The 16,462-nt window shown below is 52.2% G+C and overlaps 2 protein-coding genes across 3 annotated transcripts; one reads left to right on the plus strand and one right to left on the minus strand.

The window, feature by feature from the left end:
- Nucleotides 1-1,742: 1,742 nt before the first annotated feature.
- Nucleotides 1,743-3,561, plus strand: SWSAP1 (SWIM-type zinc finger 7 associated protein 1). Its single transcript, XM_084783573.1, has 2 exons — nt 1,743-2,015; nt 2,543-3,561. Exons 1-2 carry the CDS (start codon nt 1,773-1,775, stop codon nt 3,134-3,136), a joined length of 837 nt encoding a protein of 278 aa, XP_084639699.1. The 5' UTR covers nt 1,743-1,772; the 3' UTR covers nt 3,137-3,561.
- Nucleotides 3,562-6,088: 2,527 nt separating this feature from the next.
- Nucleotides 6,089-11,046, minus strand: EPOR (erythropoietin receptor). 2 transcript variants are annotated; one of them, XM_084781115.1, is made up of 8 exons: nt 10,607-11,046; nt 9,517-9,649; nt 8,968-9,143; nt 8,721-8,878; nt 7,949-8,102; nt 7,767-7,854; nt 6,975-7,062; nt 6,089-6,876 (listed from the first exon to the last, which is right to left on the minus strand). In XM_084781115.1, the coding sequence occupies exons 1-8, from the start codon at nt 10,719-10,721 to the stop codon at nt 6,265-6,267; spliced, it is 1,524 nt and encodes a 507-aa protein (XP_084637241.1). In that variant the 5' UTR covers nt 10,722-11,046; the 3' UTR covers nt 6,089-6,264. The 2 variants fall into 2 exon arrangements, with proteins under 2 accessions (XP_084637241.1, XP_084637242.1); XM_084781116.1 differs by lacking the exons at nt 9,517-9,649; nt 10,607-11,046 and having other exon boundaries at nt 8,972-9,236.
- Nucleotides 11,047-16,462: the final 5,416 nt, after the last annotated feature.

A 16,462-nucleotide genomic window follows, 5' to 3' on the forward strand; every position in this document is an offset into this window, starting at 1 on the left:
AGAGCGAGTCCAGGACAGTCAGGGCTACACAGAGAGACCCTGTCTCAAAAAACCAAAAAGAAAGAAAGAAAGAACTGTCCCAGGCCAAGAGAAAGGTAGATGGCGGGCCTCTTCTGGAGCCCTCACACAGGGAGTCTGCGAGAGGGCTCAGCGTGTAAAGTGCTGCATGTACAGGCATGAACACCCATGAAAACACCAGACACAGTATCATGGTGGGGCTGTGACAGCCAACCAGTCTGGGGTGCACAACACAGAATATGATACACTGCCTCAAATGAGACGGAAGGCACAGACAGACTTCCACACACTCAGGTGGCACGGGTGTTCCTGCACACACCCACACACACCAAAGATTTAAAAAACAATTATAGCAGAAATGAGGGCCAGTGGGATGGCTCCGAGGGTTCTTGCCAACAGTCTTGAAGATCTTTCATCTCCGGAACCCACATGATAGGAGAGGAAGAACTGCATTCCATCCCATAACTTGTCCTCAGAACACATGCATATTGTGTCATGGGAGTACACACACACACACACACACACACACACCAACTAAATAAATGTAATTAAGCCCCCACTGAGGAGAGTCAGGGACACGGCATAGTTTGTGCATAAAACCCTGAGTTTGGGGCTGGAGAGATGGCTCAGTGGATTAGAGCACTGTCTGCTCTTCCAGAGGTCCTGAGTTCAATTCCCAGAAACCACATGGTGGCTCACGGCCATCTATCCTGGAATCTGATGCCCTCTTCTGTCAGGTGGGTGTACATGCAGATAGAGCATTCATACATTAAAAACAAACAAACAAACACCTCGCCTCCTAACCTTAGCTTGCCCACGTGCAAACGAGTATTATGCTTCCTTGTGATCATTGCAATGTATTGGTGTGAATATTTGCTAATGTCACAGAAGGAAAGGGACAGCTTGTCTTTGCCTGCTTGAATATTTGGGTGTGTTTTTGTGGGTTACAGATTCATAGATGGCCTTTTGTATGGGCGCTGGGACTCATGGGCTTTGTTTTTTAAATAGGGTCCCAGACATTTCACACTTGTCTGGAGCTCTGAGGATAACCTGTGCCAAGTTACTGTAAGGCTGGAGATCGATCTCAGGGTTTTTTGGTTTGGTTTAGTTTGGTTTTTCCAGACAGGGTTTCTCTGTGTAGCTCTGGTTGCCCTGGACTCACTTTTGTAGACCAGGCTGGCCTCGAACTCACAGGGATCCACCTGCCTCTGCCTCCTAAGTGCTGGGACTAAAGGCGTGCGCCACCACCTCCTGGCCCTATAATTTATTTTTAAACCCAGGCTGGCCTCAAACCTCAATAGACAGCTAAGGGTGACCTACATATTTTAAGATTTATTTTTACGTTTGTGTATGTGTGTGCGCTTGCTTGCTTGTGTATAGATGTGTGCCATGTGCCCGCGGAGGCCAGAAGAGGGCGTCGAACTCCCTGTAACTGTGAGTCACTTGGTGTGACCTGAACTCAGGTCTTTTGGAAGAGCAGCCAGTGCTCTTAACCACTGGGCCATTCACTTCAGCCCCACCTAAAAGCTGGGGAGGCTCTGGGGAGCGCGTCTGGATCCTCGACCTTCCTTTTAATCTGATCCCGCAGCTGCCTGCCGCAGATGCTCTCAAGCACCCATTTTCTCCACCGTTTTGACCATTTGCGGACACCTCCGGCGACCGAGGGTGTGACTATGAGCTATAGCCAATGAGGCCTCTGTGGGGGCGGGCCCAGGAGAAGGCCGCACCCCTGATTGGCCGGCGGCACTCGGCAAATGGCGGAGGCGCTGAGGCGCGTGCTGGACGCCGGCCGCGCGGGCCGGTCCGGGGAGGATGGCGCCGCGGGGCCGCCGTTGCTGCTGCTCGGGGCTCCGCGCTCCGCGCAGACGTCTCTGCTGTTTGCGGCCGCCCTCGAGGCGGCAGGGGAAGGCCGCGGGCCCGTCCTCTTCCTGACACGAAGGCCGCTCCAGAGCCTGCCGCTCAGTACACCCGCGGCGCGGGACCACTGGCGGCTCCAGGTAGTGTCGCGCGATGGCAGAAAAGCTTGCGCACGAGTGGCAGTTCTCCAGGCCAATGGCAGCGCGGGTCGTAGATTGACGTGTAACTCGTCATAAAGCCTACGTGGAAGTGGTGGGTGGAAGAGGCGGAGTAGCCACGCGGGGCGAGACAGTGAGGGTCTAGTTAAGATTAAGCAGAAAGCCTTCCCGTGGTCGGGCGGCGTTAGAGCGCATGGGCGCCGAGCCAAAACACACCATCATCATCATCATCAACAACGACAAAACCAAAACGGGCGCGGCTCGCTCAGTGGAGCACTTGCCTAACGCGCGCCAAGCCCTGGGTTCCATCCCTTTAACCAGGCTAGGTAATAACACGCCTCGGATTCGGTTCTCAGGAGGTCAGTGAGTGTCAGGACATCCTTTGGCTACAAAACGAGTTTGCAGTCATCCTGGCTCTCATGAGACCCTGTATCAAAGAAAATAATAAATCTTCCTTATGCAAGTCTTGGCCTCCAATATTAAAATCTAGCCTTTTTCCTATCTTCTAGAAGGTTCGATTCCAGTACCCATCCTCAATTCAAGAGCTTCTTCACTTGCTAGCCTCTGCCCATGAGGCCCCCGGGCCCGCACTATCCCTTCTACTCCTGGACGGCCTGGATGAATACCTAACAGAAGATCTGGGTGCCCAGGAAGCTGCCCACGTGGCTGCGTTGCTTCTAGATACTGCTGCATACTTCAGCCACCGTCTGGGAGCCAGTGGCAGCTGCGGGCTTGTGGTGGCCCTTGAGACCCAAAAAGAAGCTGATGGGGATGTCCCTCATCTGACATTACTTCAGCGGTATTTTCCTGCACAGTGCTGGCTGACGCCAGATGCCCTAGGCTTGGGACAGCAACGCTGCCTTCGAGCCAGCCTGGACTTGGGTAAGCCGAGCCTCAGGACAGAGTGGTCAGTGACTTTCTTATCCCGTGGAGAGATGAAGATCGCCCCATGGCCATACCAGGCTTCTAAGCCCTGCTCAGATAAAAAAGGTCCAAGTGCTGGAAGCCAGCCTGCAGCGTTGGTGGGTGACAACCTCTCTGGTCCTCAGTTTCCCTTGGATGGAATACTTACTTCAGGGACAGGTATAGACTCCAATTCTTGAAAAATGGAGGTTTTCTGTTTCTCACCTGGCATGGTTGGGGGCTAGTAAGATGACTCAGTAGGCATTAGCAACAGGCAGGATGACCTCACTTTGATTCCTGGGACTAATGTGGTAGGAATGTAAACAGCTGTCCTCTGGGGGCTGGAGAGATGGCTCAGAGATTACGAGCACTGTCCCCTTTTCCAGAGGTCCTGAGTTCAATTCCTAGCAACCACATGGTGCCTCACAACTATTTATAATAAGATCTTGTGCCCTCTTCTGACATGCAGGCATACATGCAGGCAGAGCACTGTATATGTAATAAATAAATAAATCCTTAAAAAAAAATTGTCCTCTGACCTCCACATTTGGGTAGATACACACATATGCCCTCCACACTAATAATAATAAATAGATAATTAAACTTTAAAAAACAAATGAAATCATCCAAGGCTTCCTTTGTCCACTTTTGTCACATTGTTAGTGAGACTCAGCCATGTTTTCAAGTTCGTTTCTTTTTACCTGCTGCATTTTTTCCCCCCAGACAGGATCTTCTGTAGCTCAGGCTACCCTCAAACTAGATACTTAGCTGAGGCTGCCCTTGAACTCCTGACCCTCTAGCCTTATCTCTTGAGGGCAGAGCCTGTGGGGTGTGCTCCCATTCTGGCCCCCCCCCCCCCCCGCATATTACTCGGGTGCTTGTATTCCAGTTACTTGTGTGTGCTGACTGACATACCATTAGGGGTATCTATGGTATACAGTTGGGAGTAGAGCCACTCCATGTAGAGATTGCGTACGTTTAGCTTCCTTAGACTATCCATCGTTAAAGTCACTGAACTGAAGCTGAGTATGCTGGTGTGCAAAATGGTAAGGCCAGCTTTGGGAGGTAGGAGGTCACAAGTGCAAGGTTGTCCTTGGCTACAAAGCGTGTTGGAAGTCACTCTGGCTTACACTAGACCCTGTCTCAAAAAATAAATAAATAAATAAATAAAGGGCCAGGTGTGGTGGCACAGGCCTTGATTCTAACACAGAGGCAGGCAGATCTGTCTGTAGGCAAGTTCCAGGCCAACCGGGGGCTCTGTAATGAGACTCTGTCTTGTTGGAGGTTGGTCTGATGTATTTTGATGCTAATTACTGCTTGAGGTCTCTGTGTCCAACCTGTACCTTGCCTAAGAGCCTAACCTGTTTGACCAATAAAAAGCACCTGGGCCGGGGTTTTGGGAGACAGACTCTTGGGAGGAGTGGGGGAGGGGAGAGCAGGAAGGAGGAGGCTATGCCATGGGTTAGGTGGAGGAGATGGAGGATGGAGATTTGGCCCAGATGATGATAATTAGCAAGTATTTGGGATTATGGTTGGGAGGTAGCTCAACGGAAATTATTAGAAGCAGATGGCATGAGATTGGGGCAGGAATCTCATACCTGCCCTAATATGGGAAGTAGTTTAGGAGATTAATATCTGCTCTGCTCCAGGTTAACTAAGGCTATTTAAGATACAACGGGTGTCTGTGTCTTCATTGATTGCTAGCGAGTTAGAAAATACTGATGTAATAATAACTAAAGGCCTGATAATAAACATTAGGCCATACTGATAAAATAACCTCAACACTGTCTCAAAGACAAAACACTAGGGAGCTGGAGAGAGGGCTCAGTGCTTCAGAACTCTCTCACAGGACCTGTGTTCAGTTCCCAGCACCCACCGCAGACACAAGCATTTGTAACTACTGCTCCTGGGGATCTGTTGCCTACTTCTGGCTTCCTTGGTCACCAGACATGAAGTGGTGATCATGCGTACATATAAGCAGAACACACATGAAAATGAGTACACATGAGATGTAAGTACATAAATCTTAAAAAGCAAGACAAACCATCTTGGAGGAAGCTCCTGAAGACCTAGGATGTTGTAAAGGGAGGCGAACAGCTCATCCTGCTGTGGAAGCGCCTGAAGCTCAGGGTGTAAGCAACCCAGAGACTTCCGGAACCCCTGCAACTCAGACAAGCTGCGCTGAGCTGCTTGGAAAGGACTCTCCAAGCTGCCTGCAGGCCGAGCACTGCACTCCGTGCTCCCAGCGTTGTGAGCTGCCACCCATGCAGAGGTGGGCTTTGAGGATGCAGCTGTCTCAGTCATGTCTACGCCTGAGTAACCCCATGTTCCCGCACATGACCCCAGGAAAACTCACAGGCTCACCAAATTGGATTTTGGTGGTATACATACTTGGGTGAGTTACAGGTTTTCTGTCTGGGCGTTCTGTTCGTGCCCTGCAGGGGTCGTGTCACACACAGTGAATGAGGCAAACTTTCTGAGCAGCTAGTGTTGGCAACTAGCGAAATCTACACTGACCATTGTGGTCTGTCTTCGTGTTGCCAGATCCAAAATTTCAGTCTTGGCTCAAAGACTTAAGCTGTTTGTTTCCATAGTCCAGATCCAGGGAAAGAGATTTGAGGCCATGGCAGAGGACGGGCTGCAGCTGAGTACTCAGAATGCCCGCCTAACAAGCGAGACGCTCCAGTTTAATGCCCAGTGCCTCATAAGCTGGGCCTGGTGGAGCACGCCTGGAGTCCCAGCCTCCAGGAGGTGGAGGCAGGAACACTGAGAGGTCACGGTCACCTTTAGCTACTGTGTGTCTCAAAACTGAAATATGGGCCAGCAAGAAGACCTGGAGGTGGGGTGGGGTGGGGAGCATTTCCCATGCAAACCTAAGGACACGAGTCACTCATGTGAAAACAACAGAACAACAGCAACAACAAAAAACTGCTTGTGGTACAGCGGCAGTCTTTGCAGCAATCCAAAGGCAAGATGAGAGGCAGACAAGAAAGACAACCAGAAACGCACAGACAGACAGCCTGGAGCAGGAAGTGTGGCAGGAACAAGGCACTCTGCTTCAAGTTGAGAGGAGAGAACCCGCATGTATGCATGAATTGAAGCATACATGCACCCACACTCACCTCATACATATGCACGCAGTAAGACAGCCATGGTAGAAAAACTGATACATATGTATTTCTATATACAGACAGATACCCAGCCATCTTAACATTGCAAGCCTGCCGCTTCCTGGGCAGGGTGCCAAGGTCGGCCATGACTTTAATGGCCTTCCCAATCCCGTTGAAGAAGTCGTGGGCTTGGGATCTGCACGCTGTAGGCTGGAGTCCTAGGAGCAGGCCACGTAGCTACGGTGCAGAGGCTCTGGGCCTGGAACAAGGCTATTTTCATAGGGGTGAGAGTAGAGGCCATCAGACGAGTCCCCGCGGACTCCCTGGGAACCCCCTGAACTGTAATCTGTTGAGATACCCGAATCGGACACCACAAGGTACAGGTACTTCAGGTGAGGTGGGGTGGCAGGTGGCTCAGGAGGCAGTGCCCGAGGACACAGGAGCTGAGAGCTGGGGTCCAGGATGGTGTACTCAAAGCTGGAAGGTGAGGTGCCCTCTGGCCTGGGCTTTGAGGCCAAGTCAGAGGGGCAGGAAGACGTTTCTGAACCTTCATCCATAGTCACCGGGTCCACACTGTCCCCAGATCTTGAGAGGTTCTCACTGCCTGGGCTCCTGGGCAGCAACCACTCATCCAGTACCAGGTAGGTGTCCTGGGCATGCTCGCTGCCCACTGGCTCCAGTAAGGGTCCTTCCTCATCGGCCTCTGCATGCCCAGCCTGTGGCACTCCCCAAGGACGCTCTGAGAGAACCTCTAGGTGGGCAGGTGGGTCCTCGGGGAAGGTGCTGCTTGGGCTCCACCAGAGACAGCTGTCCTGCTGCAGCAGCCACAGCTGGAAAGAGAGCACCCGCCAGCTCAGCTCAGCGGCCCGGGCTTCAGCAGGTGGCAGCACGAAGGAGCAGGAGCAGAGAGGACGAACAGGACACCTACCTGGAAGTTACCCTTGTGGGTGGTGAAGAGACCCTCGAACTCCCTCTCTGGGTTTGGGATGCCAGGCCAGATCTTCTGCTGCAGAGCCCTGTTGAAATGGGTAGAAACAAGTCCTTGGGTGTGTGACACTACTAGACACTCATCTGTGCCCTCTCAGACTCCCCACCACAGTGATGACAGGACGGGAAACAGCCTGTGGAGGAGGCATCAACCAGGCCCTAAAAGGGTAATTACGGTAGTTTTGAAGGATGCATAGGAGTTCAGTGTATGCTGCCTTCATTGGATTCCTTTCAATGGGGGGAGGGGGTTTCCCCAGACCCACCAAAGTTGTGTGTGTGTGTGTGTGTGTGTGTGTGTGTGTGTGTGTGTGTGTTTTCCAAAGAAGTAAATAAACAGGGGCCACGAAAGGCAAACAGGATATGTCCTTACAGAAAAGCAGGAAGGGCAAAGCTCTGAGTGCACTGGGGGATCATAAAAAAAAAGTCAGCTTGGCTGGTCAGATCATTAAAGCCACTGGCTTAAAGCTTTTCCATTAGACTTTCTGGTTCATTTGACAAAGTAGACGACATTGGGAAATGGAACCCACAAAGGAATGCAGGAAGGAGCCAAAAAACACCCAGGGCAAAGTGCCCAAGAGCTTAAGTTCAAGAGTCTAGGTGTGTGGTGTGACATGCAATTCTAGCACTGACCACGCTGTGTAGCTCTGGGCAAGTGCTCTCTCTGAGCCTCGCTTTCCCTAGAGAGGGAGGTCCCAGGGAACAGTCTAAGTTAGAGCTCAGGTAGGGCGCTCACCGGCGGTGGGACAGCAGGGCCAGCACTGCCAGCAACAGTGAGATGAGGACGAGGATGAGAGACAGGGTCAAGATGAGCGGGTCCAGGTCTGGGGGGCAGGAAAGAGGTCAGAGAGGTTTGCTGGGTCTTTGGCCCAGCTCCTCCTTCACCGCCCCCCACCCCCCCAGGAACTGGGACCTCACCGCTAGCGGTCAGCAGCGACGCAGGCTCAGACCAGGCGCTCCAGAATCCGCTGAAGCTCGGCTCGGCCATGCGCGCTCGAACAGCGAAGGTGTAGCGCGTCCCGCCCCGCAGGTTGCTCAGTATACACTCAGTGCGTCCTTCCAGGACCTCCACCTGGGGGCGGGTGGAGCCAGGAGACCGCTAAGCAACTAACACCAAGTGAGGAGAAGAGGCTCGGGGAGCTTGCAGGGGAAGGGTACTGGGGGTTGCTCAAGGCTCAAGTATCAACTGGTAAGGTTCACTCTTGGTTCAAGGCCAGACGGAGGAACCGCCCCCTCCCACCCCCAAAGTCAGGAACTGGCCCTGAGCCTTATAAAGGCAGAGGCAGCACTCAGAGAGCGCCTCTATGAGGTCTGAGAATAGGTACCAGGTTGTGAGAGAGACTGATGGTTGCTCGGAGGCAACCAGAGCAAAGTGGGGGTAGGGGGGACAGTGAGCTATCGTCAGCGCCAAAGGTAGGGGCCGGACGGGCCGACGATATGCCTCAGTGGGCCCAAGTGGCTTAAGGAGAAGGCTCATGAAAGTTGTCCGTTGACCTCTACAAGTAAGTGCACAGAGGCGAGTGTGCAACCCCCGCCCCGACAAATATTTTTTTTTTAATGTCTAAATGTCAGGAAAGAGCAATTAAAAACTAGCAATGAGATGGTGGGCACTGGGGAGAGACCTGAAGCGGTGGGGCTTTGGGTCAGGACTCAGAGAAATTGGAATGCAGGGTTGTCCTCTCGGGCTCACCCTTTGCGTCCCCCCTGGCCGATTGCCTGTCGACACGTCCACCTCGTAGCGGATGTGGGTGGTCATAGGTGCCCCCGGAGGTGGCAGCCAGCGCAGCACCACGTGGCTGCCCTCCTCTGCCGGGCGCGCCAGCAGCCCCGCGGGGGCGTCCAGGAGCACTGCAGAAAGTGAAGAGGGTCGGGTGGGGGAGGGGGACCCAATCCCGTCCCCACCCCGACCGATGTCGCTCCCATGCCCCCTCACCTACCTACTTCATTGATATGAATGATGCGGTGGTAGCGAGGGGACCCGGAGGCCGCCGTCACCTGCAGCTCCAGCGGCACAAAGCTCGACGTGTCTGCAGTCGGCAGTGAACACCAGAACCGCACCGAGCCGCGGATGGTGGGCGCCTGGTGCAGGCGACAGGACTTTCGTGACTCACCCCTGCGCAAACCGGGGGAACCGGGAAGAAAAGGTTAAACACGTAGGGAGGGCAGGAGGTGACTGGAGACTTTCCGATTTCTTTTGCTCAGATCCTGGAACCAGAGCATTTTGACTAGCACACCCATTGGAGTGCCCTAACTCCAACATGACACTTGAGTCGATTGATGGAGAGGAATTCTCAGCCCAGGCCACCAGGGGGCGACATCCATACCACTCACCCACCCCCTCCCCCTTCACCCCTGAGCTTCCCACCCTTAACCCTGTTTCCAGGCCGAGGGAGACATTCCGGGCTGTGACATCCAGGAAGCTTTGCTGCACCCACCCCCGCCTAAGGCCGCCTGGTCCTGGGGGTGGGGGGTGGGGGACGACTCACTCAAGCTGGTAAGAGAAGCTGTAGTTGAAGCTCGTCCCGGAACTCGCCGCTTCCTCCCAGAAACACACCAAGTCTTCCAAGCGCTGCGTGAAGCACAGAAGTTCTTCGGAGGCCCGGGATGCCAGCAGGGCCGCTATGGAAGGGGGTGGCCATGGCGAGGGAAGGGGGGTGGAATCAGGGAAGTCGAGGCCCGTCTTTCACAGTCCCCTTACCCTCCCTCCGGTCGCCTGTGCAGACCCGATAATTTTAGTGCCCCGCCCTCTTCTCCAAGAGAGCCTTGGAGGGGTCTTGCAAAAGTGGCGCCTCTAGAACTCCCAAGAGCAGCGACCCCGCCTGCCTTGTCCCACCCCCGTGAGCACGCCCACTCACCCTGCAAGTTGAGCGGTGCTGGCCCCGCCCTAGCGGGTGTGTGTGCAGAAGCCTCGACCTCCTATCTGTCCCCGCAGGCACCCAGCTGCCCCCCGATAGCGCCAACCGTGTCCCCCGCCCCCTTCCTCCTCCTAGTGTGCAGTAAAAGGGAGCTAGCACCATCCGCCCGCCAAACTGTTTACAACCGGTCCCGGTCTCCCACTACCTGTCCCACTTCACAGGGTCACTGTGAGCTTGATCACCTCTCCCGAGAGCTCGGACCTAGTACTAGCTTGCTGCCATGTCCCAGGCGTGTCCCAGACTCCCCCAGAACACAAAACAGAGCCCAATGTATTGTCTCATGCCTGTTATCCCAGCAACTAAGAAGTGGAGGATCAGGAGGTCAAATCCAAGCTCAGTTACATAGTGAGTTTGAGAGCAGCCTTGGTTATATGGACCGTGCCTCAAATAAACAGTACAGGCATAGTGACACAAGCCTCTAGTCCTAGCAGTTCCAGGCCCCCCTGGTATGCCTAGTGAGATCCTATTTCAAACAAACAAACAAACAAACAATCTTAAGCCCTTCTAAGCCTTATGCTCTGGGCATCACCCCGTGCCTCACCAGGTTCAGACACCAGTTTGGCCGCTAGGATCCCCTCTGGAGGTTCAGAGGATGTACAGTGGGGTTTCAGGCACTAGCATTCTCCTTCTCTTCTAAGACTTATAGACGTGCAGCTCTTACCTTTGCTCTCAAACTTGGGGTCCGGGAGGCTGGGTGAGGGTGCCCAGGCTGCCCCAGCAAGTAGGAGACAGAGGGGGCCCACAGGAGGCCAGAGGGGCACTCTGAGGTGGTCCATGATGTAGCCCCCAGCTTCAGGAAGCCCAGGGCTCCAGCCCTCCGCGTCTCCCCCTTATATATACACACACACACACCTCTTCCCTTTCCTCTTTCCCCTTTCCCTCAGTCCACAGCTGGGTCAGCAGCAGCTGCAGGACACAGCTGACCAGGAGCTTCCAAGCAGTAGCTCCCTCCAAGGGGGCGGGGCCAGCAAGCAGTCTGGGGACAGATAAGTACAGGCCTCCAAGGGAACAGGGGCCCTTTTGGGCACAGCCACTGCCTAAACCACTGTAGGGGGTGGGGCAGACAGCAGGGTTTTGTTTCAGGTGGGTTTGCTTATGTGGTGGTCATGGACAGGTGACTTAACCTTACTTCACCTCTAATCAGGGTGACTGTCACTCCAGCCTGCTGTGCAGCCGGCAGGCAACAGCGGAAGCTGTGCTGTTACTCCAACGAGTATGTCTTCCCCAGCCCAGTCTCTATAAGAATCCTAAAGACAACTAACTAGCCACTGGGTGTGGGAGTGTGACAAACATGTGCTATGGTGTTTTCTGTTTGTGAATTGCAAAAATTTGGGAATATGAGATATCATATGTGATTTTTTAAAAAAATTATTAATTGTGTGTAGTGGGGGGCATTGTGTGTGTGCCTGAGTGTGCAAATGCAGCAGGGCACATATGGAGGGCACGGGGCAACTTTGGGAGTCAGCTTTCCCACCGTGTGGGTTTCCGGTAGTTGAGCTTAGCTCTTCAGGATTGGCCAAACTGTCCTTTCACCTGTGGAGCCATCTCACCAGCCCTGACTCAAATTCACTCTACAGTGACCCGGATGGTCTTGGATGATCTGAGGATGTCTTGGACCTGTGGTCTTTTTGCCTCTACTTCCTGGATGTTGGGATGGGAGGTTTGCGCCACCATACCCAGTCTGTGTGGTGCTGGGAACGGAACTTTGGTCTTCAAACATGCTAAGCAAGTGTTCAGCCAACTGAGCTATAGCCCAGCGTTGGTTTTGTTTTGGTTTTAAAGATAATTTGTTTATTTTATGTAGATGAGCGCTTTATATACATGTACACCTGCAGGCCAGAAGAGGGCACCAGATCTCATGCAGGGTTGTGGGCCACCATGTGGATGCTGGGAATTGAACTCAGGACCTCTGGAAGACCAGCCAGTGTCCTTAACCGCTGAGCCATCTCTCCAGCCCCTTGTTTTGTTTTGACAAAGGGTGTCACTAAATAGCCCAGACAGTCTTGGAATCACGGCAATCCTCCTGTCTGGGGCTCCTAAGTGCTGGGATCACAGACCTGTGCCACCACACCCAGCTTCCTGTACATTAAAAAAAAAAAATTAATAGGGTGCAGCACTTGCCTAGCAGGTGGAAAGCCCTATTAGGCAAGTGGGTGGATTTATCCCCAGCACCACCAAAACAGAGAGATAGGTGGGTGCATACATACGTATGTACATACATGGGTAGATACACGCATGGATACATACACACTTGGATAGACACATATATGATATATACAAACACACAAAGATGCATGTGTGGATATGTTTTTACATACATGCATGTATATATATACACATACATGAATAGATACACATGGACAGATAGTAGATACATATGTACATAGTACATACATGTACATTTACATTATAGCTCAGTTGTTGGATGAGAATGGCTTCTGTAGGTTCATATCTTTGAATGTTTGGTTCGCAGTTGGTGGACTGTTTAGGGAGAATTAAGAGGTGTGGCCTTTGGGGCTAGAGAGATGGCTCAGTGGTTAAGAGCAGTGACTGTTCTTCTGGGGGACCAAGTTCAATTCTCAGCACCCACATGGCAGCTCACAACTGCATGTAACTCAAATTCCAGGGGATCTCACCCCCTCACACAGACATACATGCAGGCAAAACACCAATGCACATAAAATAAGAATAAAGAAATCACTAATCATTGTGGGTTCTAGGCCAGCCTGGTCTACAAAGGGAGTCCAGGACAGCCAAGGCTACACAGAGAAACCCTGTCTTGAAAAACAAAACAAAACAAAACAAACAGGTGCCAGAAAGATGGTTCAGTGGTTAAGAGTAATGGCTGCTTTTCCAGAGGACCTGGGTTCAATTCCTAGCACCCACATGGTGGCTCACAAATGTCTGTAACTCCAAGTTCAGGGGATTCAATACCCTCTTCTAGCCCTCACTGGGCACTGCAAACATGGAGTGCACCTACACAGATACAAGCAACACTCTCAAACACATAAAACGACAACAAAAGACAGATGTCAGGGCAACTTTCTTCCTCAAGAAACAGGATTTTAGGGTGTTTGTATATGCCTTTAAAAAATTCCTCAAGCCAGGTGTGGCGGTCCACACCTTTAATCCCAGCACTCAGGAGGCAGAGGCAGAGGGATCGCTGTGAGTTTGAGATCAGCCTAGTCTACAAAGTGAGTCTAGGACAGCCAGGGCTCCATAGAGAACCCTGTTTCCAAAAACCAAAAAAGGGCTCTCTTCCTTCTCTTCCTTCCTCTCTTCCTCTCTCTCTCTCAGGTACCCCCTCCCCCCTGCCCTCATGCTCATTTAATAAACTTTATATAATCTAAAAAAGAAAAGAAAAGAAAACATCCCTTTTGGAGACACCCTGGTTATGTATCAAAGGCTCACAATCCCAGCGACCTCCCCATCTCTGCTCTTCTGGCACCCTAAGCTGTGATGACAGGGATGTGCCACCAGGCCCATCTGGAAATGGGTATGGGGGGCACTCGCAAGAGCTAGTTCAAGTAGGATGGTGCTACACACCCAAACGGTCTGAAGGAGCTCATGTTTGTGAAAGAAAAAAAAAAACACTGTGGGCTGGAGAGATGGCTCAGCAGTTAAGAGCACTGACTACCCTTGTAAAGGACCCAGGTTTGATTTCCAGCACCCATTTGGTCACCCACAACTTGTCCTTAACCCCAGTTCTACCTTTGAATATAAAATAGACACAAAAAAGCCAGGCGTGGTGGCACATGCCTTTAATCCCGCAGAGGCAAGCGGATCACTGTGAGTTCGAGGCCAGCCTGGTCTACAAAGCAAGTCCAGGACAGCCAAGGCTAACACGGAGGGATCCTGTTTCAAAAAGCAGAAAAAAAAACAAAAAAAAAAAACAAAAAAATAGACACAAATATATAAGTAATTTAAAACAGCTGGGCGTGGCAGCTCACACCTTTAATCCCAGAGCCCAGAAGGCACAGGTGGATCTCTGTGAGTTTCAGGACAGGCAGAGCTACACAGAGACACCCTGTCTCAAAACAAACAATCAAAAAAATAAGAAAGGAAACCTTCGCAATAAATATTAGCAGTGTAACAACATGGGGTAAAGCCAGTGAGATGCCTCAATGGGTAAAGGGTCTTGCAAGCAGCCTCACGACACACAGAGCAGAAGGCACAGGTGGGCTCCTGAAAGTTGTCCTCTGACTTCCATGCGTGTCCTGTGGCGCCATATGCTTTCTCCCTCCCCTCCTCAAGAAAATATAAAATCTAAAAATGCTAAAAATCATGACATAGACGGGTGGCAGTGGTACACATCTGTATTCCCAGCACTTGGGGAGACAGAAACAGTAGTCCTCTGTGAGTTCGAGGCCAGCCTGGTCTACAAAGAGGGTCCAGACCAACCAAGAAAGCCTGTCTCAAGAAAAAGGGGGAAAAAAAAAGCGCGGCCCACACTGTAATTGGTCTACCAGACCGTACGTGATGCTTCTCTTCCCCGCCACACAACACGCGGGCCTTCCATACATGCCATCGAGACAGTGTTCAGAGCAACAGAAATGGCTCCCCCGCTCCCCCGCCCTTCACCAGAATTCTCTCTCTTCCTCCCAATAGCGCTCAGATTCACCGTGAATACGTGTTTTCCTCCCAAACTCTCTGCGGGTTTCTCTGAAGTTTTCCTGCCAGATCCAAGGTTGGGGGCAGAACCTGGACCTGGCCAATCAGCGGGACGGTGACTGGTTCAGCTGTGGGCCAGGTTCACCCAGTGGAGCCCACGCTGGGACTTCAGCTGGAGCAAATGGGAGAGAGAGGCACTGTTTCCTGCCATGCTAAGGGGTGAGGCTGCTGCTGCTGCCCTGTGAGGCGTGAACCTTCAAAGCCTGGAGAACTGGCAGGGGCTTGTAATCCCAGCGCTTGAGAAGTAGATCAGGAGGGCGTCCTAGGCTACATAGCCAGTTTGGGGCCACCTCCAGCCTAAATGAGATTTCGACTAAAAACCAACAACAGAGCAGGCTGATGGCGGCACACACCTTTAATCCCAGCACTCAGGAGGCACAGGCAGGTGGATCTCTGTGGGTTTGAGGCCAGCCTGGTCTACAAAGCACATCCAAGACAGCTAGGGCTGTTACACGGAGAAACCATGTCTCAAAAAATCAACAACTCACCCCCCCCCCCAAAAAACCCAAACAACAAAACCAAAAAGAGAAAACAAAACAAAACAAAACCCCTAAAGAACAAAACCCAAACAACAACAAAACCAAACAAATAGAAAACAGTAGGTGAGGACATGGTTCAGTGGGCAAAGTGCCTGCTGTGCAACCCTGAGGACCCAGTTAAGTGAGAGACCCTGTCTCAAAGAATAGTGAGGGTGGGGCTGGAGATATTTCTTTTTGGCATGTGCCTATTTAAGGACTTGTGTGTGTGCATTATGCGCATGTGTGAGCATTATGTGCATGTGTGAGCATTACGCATGTGTGTGTGTGCTCACTCTTGCAGACTTGCATGGAGGCCAGAGGGTGACATCAGGTGTCAGTCATTCTCGGTCTTAACTTTTAGAAATATGTACATGTTACTATTTTGTGTGTGTATATATAAGATGTGTGTTGAGTGCACACGTCTTGGTGCACACGCACAGGTCAAAGGGCACTCTTGTGGAGTCAGTTTTCTTCTTCCACCTTTGCGTGGATCCTGGGGCTTGAGCTCGGGTCTCCAGACTCGCCTGGTGACACACTAAGCCCCTGAGCCATCCTAGTGCCTCCACACTGGGGTCTGTCCCTCTCCACCTCCTGGAGGTGGGATTATGGATGCACCCCACTATGCCTTGTTCTCTATGTGGGTGCTGGGCATCTGAAGTGAGGTCCTCGATGCTTGCAGAACAAACACTTGCCCCCCAGGCCACTGTGCAGGCCCCTTGAAATGGAAAGAAGTTGGTGAGATGCAGAAGCCGCACCATAGTCCCCTTCAAAACCGAAGCTCAGGAGGCAGCGTGTGGCGGCGGAGGCAGCTACTATCAAGGCTGCCTGAGCTCACATCGTCTATGTGGTATCTCTTATCACCCCCCCCCCACCCCCACAGACAGGGAAATGATGCAGCCCTGGTCTGGAACTCACAGCACAGCTGGAAATGACCTTGAAGTCAAGACCCTCCTGCCTCGGCCTCCCCAGTGCTGGGGTGACGGGCATACCCCCACCTCCCCCCCGTTTCTCACTGCCCGGATTTGCAAGAGATGACTAACTCCTTCTCTGCTCCCACGTCTTCCTTCATGGCAGAAAAGCCAGCTAGTGCCTCCTAAACTTGGGAGGGAGAAAACCCCGAGCTCTGCTTATCTTTCTGACTTCTTCTTAGGGGTTTTTGTTTGTTTTCTTTTGGAATGAGGTTTCACCATGTAGCCCAGGTTTGCCTCGAACTCATTATGTGGCCTAACCCACCTGATTCCACCTCCCAAGCAAGCTCCGGGACTATGGCACATGCCACCACGGGTATACTCGGTGCTGGGTCCCTGACGGCCATCTGAACTACAGCC

Source organism: Acomys minous (assembly GCF_964271855.1).
Source record: "Acomys minous genome assembly, chromosome: 5".
NCBI classification, from domain to species: domain Eukaryota; kingdom Metazoa; phylum Chordata; class Mammalia; order Rodentia; family Muridae; genus Acomys; species Acomys minous.